The sequence below is a fragment of the Eriocheir sinensis genome, chromosome 43, assembly GCF_024679095.1.
Source record: "Eriocheir sinensis breed Jianghai 21 chromosome 43, ASM2467909v1, whole genome shotgun sequence".
Taxonomy (NCBI): Eukaryota; Metazoa; Arthropoda; class Malacostraca; order Decapoda; family Varunidae; genus Eriocheir; species Eriocheir sinensis.
In genome coordinates, this window is record NC_066551.1 from 11,886,592 (window position 1) to 11,904,091 (window position 17,500).

The 17,500-nt window shown below is 45.6% G+C and overlaps 1 protein-coding gene across 1 annotated transcript in view; it reads right to left on the reverse strand.

The window, feature by feature from the left end:
- LOC127010467 (zwei Ig domain protein zig-8-like) overlaps positions 1 to 17,500 on the reverse strand; it is a 43,404-nt gene that overhangs the window by 7,466 nt on the left and 18,438 nt on the right. Inside the window, exons 2-4 of the mRNA XM_050884680.1 lie at positions 14,697 to 14,907; positions 11,001 to 11,143; positions 698 to 866 (exon numbers count right to left, since the gene is read on the reverse strand). Coding sequence (XP_050740637.1) covers positions 698 to 866; positions 11,001 to 11,143; positions 14,697 to 14,907 — 523 coding nt within the window. The remainder of the gene's footprint in view (positions 1 to 697; positions 867 to 11,000; positions 11,144 to 14,696; positions 14,908 to 17,500) is intronic.

Sequence of the window (17,500 nt, forward strand, 5' to 3'; positions counted from 1 at the left end):
GCTTTCAGAGTGAACACCTACACATGTAGAGAGAATGTGAATGGCTCGAAGTGAGACAGTGAGAGAGAACAAGCGAGCGAGACTGAATGACTGTGTAACGGGAGCGGTTATATGACCGAGTTATTAACAATACATGGAGAATATAGACATTAAGAGTTAAATTATAGAAGTTTGTAAATGACTGATTTTGAATGTAAACGTTTCACAGGGTAAATCTGGGAAGGTATGAATGAGAACAGCAAATGAATAAATGAGTAAATGATTAAGTAAAAACGAGATATTATGCACTTAGTTAGACACTTTCCTCCCCCCTCACTACATCACACACATACAAGCCCTATTCTTCTAAACCTACCTACTTACCTCCTTCCTCTATTTATCTACTTACTGAACTAGTTTATTTTCAATCTTCAGTTTTGTTGTCTTTTCTTACCTTTATTATTTTCTTTCTTTTACTTTCCTTGCTCACCATAACCCCTATAACCCCACCACACACACACTCAAACACCTCTCTACACTCCTACCCCTTAATAATATCCAATTACATTACGTAAACTCAGATAATCAGAAACCAAAAAACTCTCCCCACACCACACACCAGCACCCCTCTAACTCCATAACCCCCACCTAATCACTACAGGTAAAATACAGCAAAGGCGAGGAGGCCGGCAGTGGGTGCTCCCGAAGACACCTTTACCATTGAGGACATGCAGCGTAATGGAGGTGGCGTTAAGGTTGTTGGCGACGCAGCTGTACACGCCGTTGTCCTCCACTCGGGCCGAGGTAATTAGCAGGTAACTGATGGTGGTGGGGCCCTTCTCGACGATCATGGACACGCCCCCACGACTGCTGCTGTAGCTGATGTTCTGTGGAGGGTGGAGAAAAGAGGATCACTTAGTGGCTACTAGTTATTGATAGTTGGTTAGTTAGTTAGTTAGATGGTTAGCTATTTCACAAAGTTGAGAGGAAAAGGTGAGAGTGGTGGAAGAAGCAAAAGAAAAAACGACGTGAAGGGAAGAAAAGGGAAAGGGGAGGCAATGTGTGGGCGTGGCAGGCATTACGAGGAGCTGGAAGTTTTTTTTGCATAGAGATGAAGGACTTTATGTACGACCCACATGGTTGGAGGCTGGCCAAGGGCTGAAGGAAGAATAGGGAGACAAAAACCTTCCCTAAACCACTCCAGGAGGATAAGAGGTAAGGTGCTGCTGCCAAGATCGATTTTGAGTCCAGAAGTGACGAAGAACAAGAGAAAGTGTCTCTGCATACAACTTATTTACTCTTAGAAAAGTCAAACATAAGGTGGTTAAAGGAAATGAAAGGCAAGGATTATTATTAAGAAGCTGATATTATTGTAACTTTTCAAGGGATTCTCTTCAAACATTTCTGTTTGTGAGGAAAGAAAGTGAAAAAAGTGTAGTCATATGAATGAGAGTGAGTTCGTGAATGAGCGAATGAGTGCACAAGTATTTAATAAAAATAATAAATAAAACAAGCGAGGTGAGTGGCCTGTTCTTAAGCCGAGGGAAAGTTTATTGAAGTTAGGCTGTGTCCTCAAAGTCAAGTTGGGTGAAGTGAGGCTGAGGAAAAGAGAGATGGCTTGGCTTCTCCAAGATGAGCCTTCAACTCCGGACGCTTAAAGGGTCAGGCTCCTGCTGGCGGGGAGTGGGACAAACGTGCGCAAACGTCTTGCATTAAAACGGTTTTAGTGCAAGTCCTATCCAAGTAAAAATAGTACCTCTAGTTTTTGCAAGTATTTTTTTTTGCAAAAGTTTAAAACAAAGCGGCGCATGAATAGAAAAAAAAAGTTTGAAACACCAATAGGCTCTGCATGCAAACATACATACAGAAATACATACATTAGTAAGTGCACGTACATTTATATATATATATATATATATATATATATATATATATATATATATATATATATATATATATATATATATATATATATATATATATATATATATATATATATATATATATATATATATATATATATATATATATATATATATATATATATATATATATATATATATATATATATATATATATATATATATATATATATATATATATATATATATATATATATATATATATATATATATATATATATATATATATATATATATATATATATATATATATATATATATATATATATATATATATATATATATATATATATATATATATATATATATATATATATATATGTGTGTGTGTGTGTGTGTGTGTGTGTGTGTGTGTGCTGCCAAAGGCCATTCTGATTATATAAAAAAATAAAGTTACCACAAAGTGATAAACATCGTCCAACCAATAACACCAATAAGATAACCGGTTGGCTTACTGGAACCGCATCTTACGTCTCTAGAGTCTTCTTCTTCCTGCCCAGTACTTGTACGGGACAAGTTACCTGATGGTCACTCACACGTCCAACAGGCCAGCACCTGCCTGGTAACCCTGACCCCAAAGCACTGTCCTCATGCCGGATATATCAGGTGGAAAATGTGTCAAATAGGCACAAAAAGCTCACAGAGACAATTTAGTACCAAATATACCTAAAGTCGTACCAAACGTACTTTTAAGACAAAAAGTACCAAATCTGGTACGTTCGTACCAAAACTGGCAACCCTGGCCGCGCGCCGCTCTTTTAAGCACTGGCTGGGCTCAGGATTCTGGGTGCGTGATGCACAGTGGGCTGTGATTGGTTGTTGGAGTTAGCTCCGCCCCTCCGGTAGCTAGGGAGGGCCTGCAAGTCTGTCGACTGGATGTACACAGGTACTCATCAATAACGGCTTCAACGAAAAAGTTATCCACCGACAAACAAAGAAAAGCATCAACGATTGGTACAACAAGACCAGCAAAACTGAAACCCAGGAAAACATTACCCTATACTACCAAGCCCATTTCACCAACGCCTATAGAGAAGAGGAGAGAGCCATCAAACAAATTATATAAATATATATATATATATATATATATATATATGTATATATATATATATATATATATATATATATATATATGTATATATGTATATATATATATATATATATATATAGATATATATATATATATATATATATATATATATATATATATATATATATATATATATATATATATATATATATATATATATATATATATATATATATATACACACACACACACACACACACACACACACACACACACACACACACACACACACAAACACACACACACACACACACACACACACACTAATTTAAACGTAACTACTATATACATGTATAATACACTTTCGGTGTGGAAAATGAAAGAAGAAAGTAACAAGGATATCTGGATAATTTTCATTCGGTTTATTCTACCTTCAACACACACGCCTATGAGAATGTGTGTGTGTATCTGTTCACGGATATTCCTCGGGTTCCCCCGGCCACGACCTCTGCTGGGGCACTACTTTCAAGATAAATTAATTCCCTAACACTATCTTCTGCCGGCGGACCGACGTGATAGCAGCGCCACTGAATATTTAATGAGCTGATGGCAGGATCCTGTACCTGTCTGAGGAATCCAATGCTACTCTCAACCAACGAATCACTGGAATCAGGTTTTGAGTCTCTGTTTTTTTGTTTTTTTTTGTTTTTTTTACAGTAGAGGAAACAGTTCAATGGCAAAAAACAGGAAACAATAATAAAAAAAAAGCCCGCTACTCACTGCTCCTACAAAAGAGTCAAGAGGAGTGGCCGAAAGATAGGTCAATTTCGGGAGGAGAGGTGTCCTGATACCCTCCTCTTGAAAGAGTTCAAGTCGTAGGCATGAGGAAATACAGATGAAGGAAGACTGTTCCAGAGTTTACCTGCGTGAAGGATGAAGGAGTGAAAATGCTACTCAGGCTCATCCCTTTACTGTTCAAATCCCTTACGCAAAAGTTAACCAGCATCATCACTCTTTCATCCCTCACGCTGGTAAACTCTGGAACAATCTTCCTTCATCTGTATTTCCTCCTGCCTACGACTTGAACTCTTTCAAGAGGAGGGTATCAGGACACCTCTCCTCCCGAAATTGACCTATCTTTCGGCCACTCCTCTAACTCTTTATAGGAGCAGTGAGTAGCGGGCTTTTTTTTCACATTTGTTACCTTTTTTTATGCCCTTGAACTGACTCCTCTGCTGTAAAAAACAAAAAAATCGTGTTTAAGGGATTTGGACAGTAAAGGGATAAGCTCGTGTGCGGCGAGGCAACGGGAGGAGGGTGGGGGGGGGGGCATGCAGTTAGCAAGTTCAGAAGAGCAGTCAGCGTGAAAATATCGTTATAAGATAGAAAGAGAGGCAACATGGCGGCGGAATATAAGAGGTAAAAGACTATTAGTAAAAGGAAGAGAGCTGATGAGACGAAGAGGTTTAGACTCCACTCTGTCCATACTCCATACGAGGGCGGACAAGGCCCCTGTATATGGATAGCAACTGTGCGGGGGAGAAGAACTGGCGGAGACGAAATAGAACGCCCAACCTCGAGGAAGCTGATTTAGTGAGAGAGGAGATGTGTAGTTTCCAGTTAAGATTTTGAGTTAAGAATAGACCGAGGATGTTTATTGTTGAAGAAGGTGACAGTTGAGAGATGCTGAAGAATATGGGATAGGTGTTTGGAAGATTGTGTCGAGTTGATAGTTGGGGAAATTGGGTTTTTGAGGCATTGAAGGACACAAGGTTCCTTTTACACAAATCGGAAATGATAGCAAGGTCTGAGGTTAAGCGTTCTGCAGCTTCCAGTCTGGAGTCTTGTAATTCACACACGATAGTTTGATTATTTGACAGTGATGGCTCCATCTATGATTGCTCTGATGATATATGTCAACAATCTAGCAGGAAGAGGCAAGAGCTGGCGTGATCTCTGTCGGTGATCTCAATAGTCACCATCAGAAGTGGTCTGGCTCTCTATCTCAGACTGGCTCCCATAGACTTTTCAAACATTCCCGTTTATTATCAGCTTACCTCAAGACCGACATATCGAGCGTTTTTTCTGGTGGACCTAACCTGCTCACCTCCTCTATTATCGCTATCACTGTTACTTTTTATGATGAAAGTTTAATGCTTTTAAAGTGAAATTTATGGAAACCTCTGATGTAGCAATTTGAAATTTGGTCTTCCTTTAATCAAGAGTCAACCGGAAATCCGTTAGGAATGATGACATCAGTGCTACTACTGGCACTGATAAAGAGTTAGCTATGCGTTATGTGATGGTCTCTATGGCTTTGGCATCAGAAACACCAACAACTCTCTAGTAGATACAGGCAGAGTGATAGCCCATGCTCTCCGAAGAGTTCATAGAAAATGGGAAATCTCAACACAGAAATTAATCTAAATAGGAATGGGGAGCCGTGTGGTGCAGCGGGCGAGCCTCCCATAACTCATTCTGCGAGGTGGTACCTCTTTGGCCGACTGGTTAAGGAGTGGCTCTCCCGTCTCGCTGGTTGTGGGTTTGATCTCCGGCGCCGGCAAAACCTTTCCTTGTCTGGATTAATTTCTCGTGTGTTTCGTTACGTGTGGTGGTCGTGTTGGAGGATAGTAAAGAGCAAATTCTGGCGTTTCACATGGCGAACCCTCTGGCGAGCAGGTTCCAACTGCTGGGTTGCAAGTGCAGCATGCTGATCCACTCAGTGACGAATAACCACTTTTATGGCGAGTACAGGGAGGCTGTGGCAAGGTTGAGGGGTGGAAAATCAACTAGTATTTTTGACATCAATGAAGAGCTTCTCAAAGCTGGAGATGAGGCCATGACCCGTGGGCTGTATGCGGTTTTGGCTGCCGTTTTGCGATCTGGTAGCGTCCCTCCTGAATTAAAGATGAGGCTGGTCGTTCCTATCTGGAAAGGGATAGGGGACAGCCAAGATTGCAAAAACTACCTTGGTACCACACGGTTTAGTTTGCCAGGCAAATTTGCTGATTTATTGCTCATGCGAATCCGCAACCTACTGCTGAAGCTTCAGAGACCTGAGCAGTCCAGGTTCACGTTTGGTAAGTAGACAACTGACCATATTTTAGAGATTCGCGTGGTGGAGCGCTGTCGCGAGTTTCGTCAGGGATTCTTGCAGCCTATGTTGATTTCAAGAAGGCGTTTGCTTCAGTGTATCGCGAGGCACTCTGGGATATCCTGCAACTCCGAGAGATTCCTGCAATGACCGTCTATTGACGTCTATTGACTGCTTTGTACTCTGGGATTGAGAGTGCTGTGAAATATTTTTTATTGGGGGGGGGTCCAGCTTCTTTCCTTGTGAACGCGAGAGTGAGGCAGGGCAATGTCATTGCCTTGTCATTACCTTGGTATCCATCTCTCAACTAACTTGAAATTCAACACTCACATAGACCATATCAGTGCCACAGCCAACATAACGCTGGGGTTCCTGAGGAGGAATTTACATAACTGCACACCTGACATTAAACACATAGCTTATGACACACTAGTGAGACCAACACTGGAATACTGCTCCACGGTGTGGGATCCTTATACACACAGAAACATTGATAGGTTAGAACAAATCAACACCAAGGCGGCTAGGTTCATTACAAACAATTACACTCGAACGCCTGGCATCACAACACGGATCAAACAACGGATAAACATGGAACCTCTTCACTTACGCAGACAAGCACACAGACTTACACTTATGTACAAGATCACAAACACTCATATTGACATTGACCCACAAACATACCTACACAACGCAAACAGTCAACGTACTCGTAACACACACATCCATAAATACCAAACATATCACACTAACACTGACGCATACAAGCACTCATACTTTCCACGCACCATACGTGACTGGAACAGCCTCCCTCATCAGATTTTAGACTGCGATACAATAGACTCATTCAGAAAATAAATACACAATCACTTGTCACCACAGCACACCAACACTTAACAATTACACTTGATTCTCTTCCTTCCCCGGCACACCCGGCTCCCCCGTCCCCCCAACAGCCAACAAATACGCGTGTTATGCACCTGTACGGGTGCCCTGCGCATCATATATCCAGATCCAGATCCAGATTGCCCCATCACTTTTTAATACATGTATAAACTAGATATTAGGTAAAGTTGTTGATCAAAGTCATTGCAGAGCATCTCTTGGCAACAGCAAGATCACTGACCTTGTTTTGTGCCCATGATGTAGTAATTCTTGCATAGTCACTGGAAGTTCTGGTGATGCCTTTCGAGGCACTGCATGCATGAGTAGGCGAAGCCCTTGGGACTTCAGGTCTATTGAGGCAAAGTGAATATACACGTGTTTGGAGGCTTTCTAGATGAAATAGTACAGTCTGCTTATGTGTGTGGTAAATGTGTGCGTCTTCTGACACTGAAATCATGGATACTTTTACATACCTTGAAAACTTAGTGCAGAGCAACGATGGGTCTCATTAAGAAGTCTTACGGTAGGTTTGCTTGGCCCACAGTGTTATAGACTCACTAAGCACGAGTATAATTATGGCGTTGTCGATACCTGTGCAAAAAGGACAATGATTCGGATATTCGAGTCACTTGTGCTCCCTGTCTCTCTCAATGGTTGGCAGGCAAGGACACTGGATAGTGACTTGAAAGAGGCTGATTGATGTCTTTGGAAAAAAAAAAAAAAAAAAAAAACTACGCAGAATTATGAGACATCACTGGAGTGAGTTTGTGTCAAACTAGCGATTGCTCCTTGATACTGGATCGAAGCCTTTTACATGCGTTGTCCGTTAAAGTCGATTCCAGCTATACAGGCATGTCGCGCGCTACCCAGAAGCCGACCCTGCACACCGGGTTAATTCTGCAAGAGACAGTCTCGAGTGGAGGAGCAAGTTGATAGATCATGCCGTGAGGTACTAAGGATGGGAAGTGGGCCTGCATGGAGACTACCCGGAGAAGCCTTCGAGATTGGCATCGTCGAGTGGGCGAGGCGAGTCGCACCTCCGGCGTATGCCCCTGTCAGGCCGGGTTCCGTCGACATTAATGACGTCAAAATGACGTGACAAAAATGGCGGGCGCTCAGTACTGTGGAGATGGGATCTGTTACGGCTTTTATTGACAAAACAAAACATGGACCCCATGGAGGACAGCTACTTCTTGACTGCTGCTTTTGTTCTGGCTGCTGGGCCAGGAGGCAGCCAGCTAGAAGAGGCGAAGGTTTTGGCCACGCAAACAATTATTTCAAGCCCTAAAAGTATTATTAAATGCTACAAATCATTACATGTGGAACAGCAGGACAACCACACTCGCTGACAACACAACACACACTCTACAAGGGAGAAGTGGGAAAACCCAGCCCACGGCAGGCTCGATCTGGTCTGCTCTGGCAGACAGCTTGATGAACAATTATAACAACAACTGACTGAATTCTCAACCATCTGCCTTCCTACTGAAGCGGACCTTGTTCACAACATCATTTTGGTATGGAGGGGGAACTGAAATATTCGCAAATAATCACCGGGTGTTCTCAGGTGCAGAAGAATACATAGATTTACCCCCAATCTCCCCGCCACACTTATGGGTTTGTTTACATCTGGGTGCTGTGGTGTGCGTTGTTGCCACTGTAGAGGGTGCTACTTCAGGCAGTCTACGTAATTTCTTAGTTCAGGGAAGGTAAAAATGAATGACTGTGGTGATCTGACAGCAACTGATTTACTAGAGAGTCGAACAGGAGGGGGGTCGTCTCGAAGGTATGCTGGCTTGAGTCGGTCGCTGGAGACCCAGTCGTCGCTGCCCTTAATACGTAGTAGGAAAGGTTTCTTCCTTCTTTGGATGACTTCGTAGGGGCCAGAGTAGGGGGGGGGGGCGTGCGTGTGGGCGTCGGTGCGAAGAAAGACATGCTTTGTTGAATGTAGATCTCGGGGGACGTAACGGTGATCTGGCACCTTGTATGTTTGCTTGCACGGGGCGAATTTCCCGACGATACTCCTGAGGCGGTTGATGTCGTTGCTCATAGGGGCGTCAGGGAAGAATTCGCCGGGTACAACGAGGAGGTCACCGAAGACCATCTCGGCCGGGGAGACGTCGAAGCCCTCCTTTGGGGTAGTACGAAGGACGAGGAGGACCCAGGGTAGCTGTGAGAACCATCTTCAGTTGTTGCATCGTGATATCAGGGCCGCCTTGAGGGTTCTGTGAAATCACTCCACCATGCCGTTAGCTTCCGGGTTGCAGGCTGTAGTGTGGTGGACTGCGGTGCCCATCAGCTGTCCCAAGGACGTCCAGAACTGCGACGTGAAGGTGGTGCCGCGGTCGGACGTGATGTGCTCTGGAATGCCGAATCTGGAGATCCCTCCGGAGAGCAGGGCTGCGGCGCAGGAGGCTGAAGTGGCGTCGGGCATCGGGCCGGCTTCAGGCCATCTGGTAGAGCGGTCTACGATGGTGAAAAGGTAACGGTGTCCTGCTGACGAATGAAGGGGACCCACTACGTCCACGTGGATTTGGGCGAATCGTCTCTGAGGTTGGTGAAAGGGAGTCTTACCAGTGCCCTCATCTCGAGGAGGGCGGCGGAAGGTTTTCAGGTCGTCGTAGTCGATGCGTGGAAAAAGGTCGTCTGGGAGAGCTGCTAAGACGTGGTCGGCCCGTGAGGTGGGCTGCTCACTCTTTTGAGACGGAATTGCACTTCTGCTCGCCGGAACCAGGTATGTGCGTCGATCGTAGAGAAGGTCGGGAGTTTGACCTGAGCGGCTGCGGCTGGGTGGGGGTCTGCGGGAGTGGTGGAGGGAGAGTTGATGGAGGGCGTGTCCATTGTGTCGAGAGCCGAGGAAGCAGCTTGCGTCGCTCCGGGTGTCACCAATGTAGCGGGTGCTGCTTTAGGCAGTTTAATTTCTTAGTTCATGGAAGGTAAGAATGAATAACTGTGGTGATCTGACAGCATCTGATTTACTAGCGAGAGACACGGCTATTTATAGGGCGCTACAGGATCAAGCACCAGTTCTACAGCCAATCAGCTTACAGCGTGGCTGCCACTACGTGCCTCGTGAGTATTCGCTATCGGCCCGTCTTGGATCTAGCGCTTAGGCCAACAATCAATCACCTGTCAGCGCGACTCCCGTCCCGCGCCTCGTGATTTGGTTTGTGGCGAAGGCCGCCACACCACGCTTCCAGTTCTCAACAAAAATTATTGATCACCATACGTACTAGATGTACATAATGCAAATATATATAAATTATTATTATCTTGAAACTTAACTATATTTTATTTTGTATCCAAGTACATCCATTTCATATTGTCATGATATGTAGAATATTCAACATCACTGGACTGCTTGTCACAACCACGGTGGAACGGGACCCAATAGTTAACTTGATCCCATCTCTTGACAGGGCTCCGCGCGGGGTCCGGTTCCCACTGCCATCGCTCACACGGGGACGTTGGTGACGTCATTGACGTTGGTGGCCAACGTAAAAACGGAATAGTGGGAACCCGGCCTTAACTGATTGATGGGGAAGGGAAAGAAACACGCCACAAAAATTTAATCATTCAAAGAATGAGAAGTCAGTATGTTGTCTTGTTTTCTTTTGATGCTAATAGCAGGACGCGACATTGAAGCTAACGTGTCAACAGCTGTCTAAATCGCGGAGTCTTTTGAGATGACCAGTGGTAAAATAAATATCAAGGAACTACGTTGGTGATCTCCCTATCCTTCTCCTTCTCTTTCTCTCCAGAGTTTCAAGCGTGAGACAGTATCTCCTGTCGTGACCTGCAAGATATTATTTGCTCTTAATTTCTGTGAAAGGAGATGAAACAGAGATGAATTGAATGAGAAGGAAATTAATAAAAAAAAGTGTGCGGAATATATATAGAGAGCAAAGTTGATTTGACAAAAGAAGAGATAAAAAGAGGAATGTGTTATAGAAAATACAAAGTAATGACCAGTAGAAAATATTGATATAACTGAAAAAAAATCCCTACACAGTACTTCTCGACCCCACACACAACCCTCTGTCCCTACTCATCCTTCACCCCTGCCGCGCCCCTTTCCTCTGTAACTCACCCTGTTGGTGTAGAGCTTGTTGCTGTGGTACCACCGCACATACAGAGGCGGCTCAGGCAGGTCCTGCAGCACACACGTCAAGTTAATCATGCTGCCCTTCTGCACGTAGAGGTCCGGTGCGCCGAGGATCTCCCCGCGGGGCTCTGCGGCACGAGGAAGGGAGAGAAAAGGAGGAATGAGCTGCGGGGAATCAAGGGACGATTGAGTTACGTGACATAAAGGAAGGAAATGAGTTATGTGAAATAGAAGGACTAAGAATGAGTAACGTGAAATCAAAGAAAATATATTACGCAAATTCAAGTTAAATAAAACTAAAATATATCAAATACAAACAAAAACGAGTCACGTGAAGTAAATGTCAATGAGTTTCGTGAAATCAAATACGAAAATAAATGAAAAGTTCTCGGTAATCGAAAGTAGAAAAAAAAAGCCTTATTAAATTAAATCTTATTAATAAGATGAGTCACGTGAAACCCACGTACAAAAGTCTGATAGTTACAGGAAGTCAAGGAAAAAAGATAAAATGAAAACTCAAAACTAAATTCAGCAGTTTACATGAAACCGAAGACGTAAATGAAGAGCAGCGTTAAATCATGAACGAATAAAAAGAAACACAATTAGTATCGTCATGCGTAACGAGTGTGTGTGTGTGTGTGTGTGTGTGTGTGTGTGTGTGTGTGTGTGTGTGTGTGTGTGTGTGTGTGTGTGTGTGTTTTGTGTGTGTGTGTGTGTGTGTGTGTGTGTGTGTGTGTGTGTGTGTGTGTGTGTGTGTGTGTGTGTGTGAACTCACACAAAAAATGGTGACCTTGCCACTTTAAGACTAGTCTCTCAGACGGTAACCGTTTCCTTCTCTGTCCGATCCTTTTTTTCCTAAAAGTCCTTCGCCGCTTCTCGCTTGAAGGTAAAGGGACAATGTGGGCAGCAGGGACGACAACGATTACTGTTCTCGCCTCTAATGGCTGTGGTTAAGCTGACGTTATTATTTCCTGCTGTGTTGAAAGAGTCGTTGGATGGAATTACGTTTAATGCTTTTAATAGCGATTCTGATCCCTCACAAAGCTCTCGGGTGAGGGGATGAGAGGTGGAGGTTATGTGGTGCAATTAAGAAAAAATAGAATACCCGTATCCTTATCTCCTGACCATGATTGTGTCCAGTGTTATGGTGGAAGTGTTGTCACACAAACACACCGAAAAGCAGGCACAGGGCTTAAGGTGAACAGAATGAAGCATCTATGGAATCTCTTCCAATGAAGAAAGGATTACATGTTTTACGTGGAAAGTTTGACCCTCGGAGATACTTTATTTTCATGAAGGAAATGATAGAGAGATTGTGTAAGCTCAGCGGAGCAGATTCTCTTTCACATCCGTGTTGTATAACTACCCGTCAGGATGTAGATGTCATACATTTGCCATCCTGCTTGGTATAGCCTGTACGTTGTGGGAACCAAGAGCTTCTAACAAACATCCAAAGACTTGACCCTCACCTGTCTCAGTGGGTTCCTATCCCATTGCACCAAACACGATCCCTTTATCGCCACTAATTTACTGAGACTCGCGCACACCTATCAGCAACGCAACACTTCTTAGCGGGTATTCCAGGGACCAAGCACATTTCTCTCTCAGTGTGTTGTTATTCCTCTGCAACTCTCTACAACTACCCTGGACATCTACTCATACGCTGGGCGCTGCTTAGAATTCTCATCAACTCATCAGTCAGTGTAGAGGTGATTGAGCTCTCATTAAGCTGCAAAGATGGCAGCTCATAATGGTGTTAGGTAATAATTTCGTAACGACTTCAAGCAAACTTCACTCGCCAATCTTGTGCTGAAAAACTACTTCATATATTTTGTTTACATCATGAAGGCAATTACCGGCGCTTTGAGAGTAAACACACACAAGGCAAAGGTTATTATAATTAAACGTGACGGGAAGTGGAAAAATATAAGATGCAATCATATTTTACAAAACTTACGATTAAGTGGCTTTGAAGTAAAAGAGAAATATAATAATAAGGAAACAGTATTTCTAGATTCTAAGAAGCAGCATAAATTTAAGGTTTTCAATGTGTGTGTGCGTGTGTGTGTGTGTGTGTGTCTCTCTCTCTCTCTCTCTCTCTCTCTCTCTCTCTCTCTCTCTCTCTCTCTCTCTCTCTCTCTCTCTCTCTCTCTCTCTCTCTCTCTCTCTCTCTCTCTCTCTCTCTCTCTCTAGCTAGCTAGCTTTTATGTGTGCGAATTTCGTAGAAACACGTAAAAGCACCGATGGAGTAATGACAGGCGTTCACTGGCCCAGGAACAGACGTCAGGCCGTTCTTATTTGGCTAACGCACATCAAAGAGTTCAGCTTTTCCTTCCGTCAGTTTCATACACACGCCGCGTTTTACACTGTCACGGCGCTTGTGGCTTGTGTTTACGCTCGACTGTCTGTGTGTCTGCCTGCCTGTTTCTGTCTGAGTGTTTGCCTCTTTCTATTCCCGTTTGCCCTTGCCCTTGTCTGTATGTCTGATGCATAAATGTGTGTGTGTGTGTGTGCGTGTGCGTGTGCGCGTGCGTGCGTGTGTGTGTGTGTGTGTGTGTGTGTGTGTGTGTGTGTGTGTGTGTGTGTGTGTGTGTGTGTGTGTCTCTCTCTCTCTCTCTCTCCATTTATTCTCTAATCCCCATTCCTTCACTTCTCAGTATTTCATTTTCATAGTATAAATTCATCACTTGCCTCGTCCTCTTTTCCCTTTTTATTCCTTGGGTTGTCTCTGGCTCCCTACACCTCGCCGTTTGACAAGCCATCTATCCATCCACCTCTTCATTCATCTTCTTTTCTTCTCCGTGATACTACCCAGACTCCCGCTCTTTCAGTGAACCCCTCTTGCAGTCCATTCATCAGCTAGCCCCTACTCTCTTTCCTCTGTTTCTCTCTTTCTCCCTCTCTCCCTTCCTCTGTCTCTCTCTCTTATTTTCCAGCTCCTCTGTTCTGCCACTATTTTTATGCCTGACTCCTTTCCCTCACTCTCAGGTACGGGAAACAACTCACACTCAACAAACCTTACTCTTTGGATCCATTTTTGTTCTTTTTCTCTCCTTTATATACGTCATCCCTCCCTTGAACTTACTTTCTTCCTTCGCCTCCCACACCCTAACTCTTGCTGTCTTTTCCTATACTTAAATCTTCCTCCCTTGCACCTCCACACTCGCCCTCCACTTCCTTCTCAATACTACTCAGCCCTCTCAAGACTTATTCCTTTATCTTCTTCCCCCACACCTTTCTTCCTTTCGTACTTCGCTCTCTTTTTTCCGCTCAAAACCACTTATTTCCTTTTGTTCTCTTGCCCTTCGTTTCGTATTTTTTCTTCCAATTTTTGTTTCTTAGACCTTATTTTCACCTCCCTTGATACAATTGTCTTCACGCTCCTCTGTCTTTACGTTATTTTGCTCTCACTAAAAATGTTATGTTTGTCTTTCATCCCTTATATACATCTCTTCACTCCTTTCCCTGACGACTAGCTTCCTTTTATACCCTTTTACTGGAGCATTCTTTTATTCGACCTCTCCTCATTCCTTTCCACGAAAGGTACACAGTTTATTTTCCTTAACAATTACACATACCTCCATTTTCTCTCACTACCTTCTCCCTTCCTTCCTTACTCTCCTTACTCTCCTCTTCACACCCCAACAACATTTCCTCGTTCCTTGCACTCCATCCACTCACCGAGCACCCTCAGGTAGGTGGTGAAGGTCTTGACGGGCTTGGTGCTAACTTGACACTCGTAGGTCCCTTGGTCTCGTGGCTGGGCTGACCGAATCCTCAGAGTCCACTGGTTGGTTCCGTTCTGGTGCAGCGCCTCGTAGCGAAGATCTGTCGTGTAGGTGTAGCGCCCCACCGTCAGGATTCTCAGGTCCCGCCCTCGGATCCATGACACCTGAAGGAAGAGTGAGATACAGGTGTTAGAGAGGAGGACTAGGAGAGAGCAAGGAGGAAAGTTGGAAAGTTTCGTTTAGTCGGCGCAACATCTGTGGTCATATGCCGGAAAGAGACAGAAGGGGAAGAATTATAGAAGGGAACAGATCCCAGGAGACGGGACACAACCCCCGATTAATACCTGGCACCCATTCACTGCCGGGTGGACAGGGGCGTAGGGTATCGGAAAAGCCACCCAAATTATTCCACTCCGCCCGGGAATCGAACACGGGCTTTCTCGGTTGTGAGCCGAGTGTGCTAACCACTGCACCACGAAGCCCCAGGAGCAAGGAGAAGGGACACAATGTAGCAGTGGATGTTGAAGGGGAGGGAGGCGTTGCAAGGGTAGGGAAAGGTGTTAGGGAGGGGGGAATTAAATCAGGACTCGAGAATGAGGGGAAGATGGGAGTGTATGATGATGAGGAGAAAATGCGCGTGAGAGTGATGATGATGGGGAGGAATGAATGTTGAAAGGGTAAGGAAAGAAGGTGGGAGTGTATAGTGATATGAGGAAAGGGAATGTTGAGATGGATGGGAAGTGAGCTGAAGATGCAAGGGAGTGGAGAAACAAAGTAATGGAGGAGGTAAAGAGAGGGGAGGCATTAGAAGGAACATGGAGCAAAATAACCGGGGAAGGATGTAGGACGAATGTTATGGTAGTCGCGTTGCTGTATGTGATAATATATAATGATGATGATGATGGTGATGATAATGGTAATGAGTGAGCGGGGACGATGATGGTCTTTATAATGGTGACGAAGACGATCGAGGTTGTTGTGGTGGTGGTGGATGTGGTGGAGGTGATGGTGGTGGTGGATGTGGTGTAGGTGATGGTGGTGGTGGAGGTGGTGGAGGTTGTGGTGGTGGTGGAGGTTGTGGTGGCGGTGGAGGTGGTGGAGGTGATGGTGGTGGAAGAGGTGGTGGAGGTTGTGGTGGTGGTGGAGGTGGTGGAGATTGTGGTGGTGGAAGTGGTGGAGGTTGTGGTGGTGATGGAGGTTGTGGTGGTGGTGGAGGTTGTGGTGGTGGTGGATGTGGTGGAGGTGATGGTGGTGGTGGATGTGGTGGAGGTGATGGTGGTGGTGGATGTGGTGGAGGTGATGGTGGTGGTGGAGTGGTGTAGGTAATGGTGGTGGTGGATGTGGTGGAGGTGATGGTGGTGGTGGGTGTGGTGGAGGTGATGGTGGTGGTGGATGTGGTGGAGGTGATGGTGGTGGTGGAGGTTGTGGTGGTGGTGGAGGTGGTGGAGGTGATGGTGGTGGTGGAGGTGGTGGAGGTGATGGTGGTGGTGGATGTGGTGGAGGTGATGGTGGTGGTGGATGTGGTGGATGTGATGGTGGTGGTGGGTGGTGTGGGTAATGGTGGTGGTGGATGTGGTGGAGGTGATGGTGGTGGTGTGTGGTGGGTGATGGTGGTGGTGGATGTTTTGAAGGTGGTGGTGGTGGTGGATGTTTTGAAGGTGGTGGTGATGGTGGTGGTGGAGTGGTGTAGGTAATGGTGGTGGTGGATGTGGTGGAGGTGATGGTGGTGGTGGATGTGGTGGAGGTGATGGTGGTGGTGGGTGTGGTGGAGGTGATGGTGGTGGTGGATGTGGTGGAGGTGATGGTGGTGGTGGATGTGGTGGAGGTGATGGTGGTGGTGGATGTGGTGTAGGTGATGGTGGTGGTGGGTGTGGTGGAGGTAATGGTGGTGGTGGATGTGGTGGAGGTGATGGTGGTGGTGGGTGTGGTGGAGGTGATGGTGGTGGTGGATGTGGTGGAGGTGATGGTGGTGGTGGGTGTGGTGGAGGTGATGGTGGTGGTGGGTGTGGTGGAGGTGATGGAGTTGGTGGTGGTGGTGGAGGTGTCTGTGGTGGTGGATGTGGTGGAGGTGATGGTGGTGGTGGATGTGGTGGAGGTGGTGGTGGTGGTGGAGTGTGGTGGTGGTGTATGTGGTGGTGATGGTGGTGGTGGTTGTGGTGGAGGTGATGGTGGTGGTGGATGTGGTGGAGGTGATGGTGGTGGTGGATGTGGTGGAGGTGATGGTGGTGGTGGATGTGGTGGAGGTGATAGTGGTAGTGGATGTTGGTGGAGATGATGGTGGTGGTGGATGTGGTGGAGGTGATGGAGGTGGTGGTGGTGGTGGAGGTGATGGTGGTGGTGGATGTGGTGGAGGTGATAGTGGTAGTGGATGTGGTGGAGGTGATGGTGGTGGTGGATGTGGTGGAGGTGATGGTGGTGGTGGATGTGGTGGAGGTGATGGTGGTGGTGGGTGTGGTGGAGGTAATGGTGGTGGTGGATGTGGTGGAGGTGATGGTGGTGGTGGATGTGGTGGAGGTGATGGTGGTGGTGGATGTGGTTGATGGTGTTGGTGGTTGTGGTGGAGGTTATGGTGGTGGTGGTTGTGGTGGAGGTGATGGTGGTGGTGGATGTGGTGGAGGTGATGGAGGTGGTGGATGTGGTGGAGGTGATGGTGGTGGTGGAGTGGTGTAGGTGATGGTGGTGGTGGATGTGGTGGAGGTGATGGTGGTGGTGGATGTGGTGGAGGTGATGGTGGTGGTGGATGTGGTGGAGGTGATG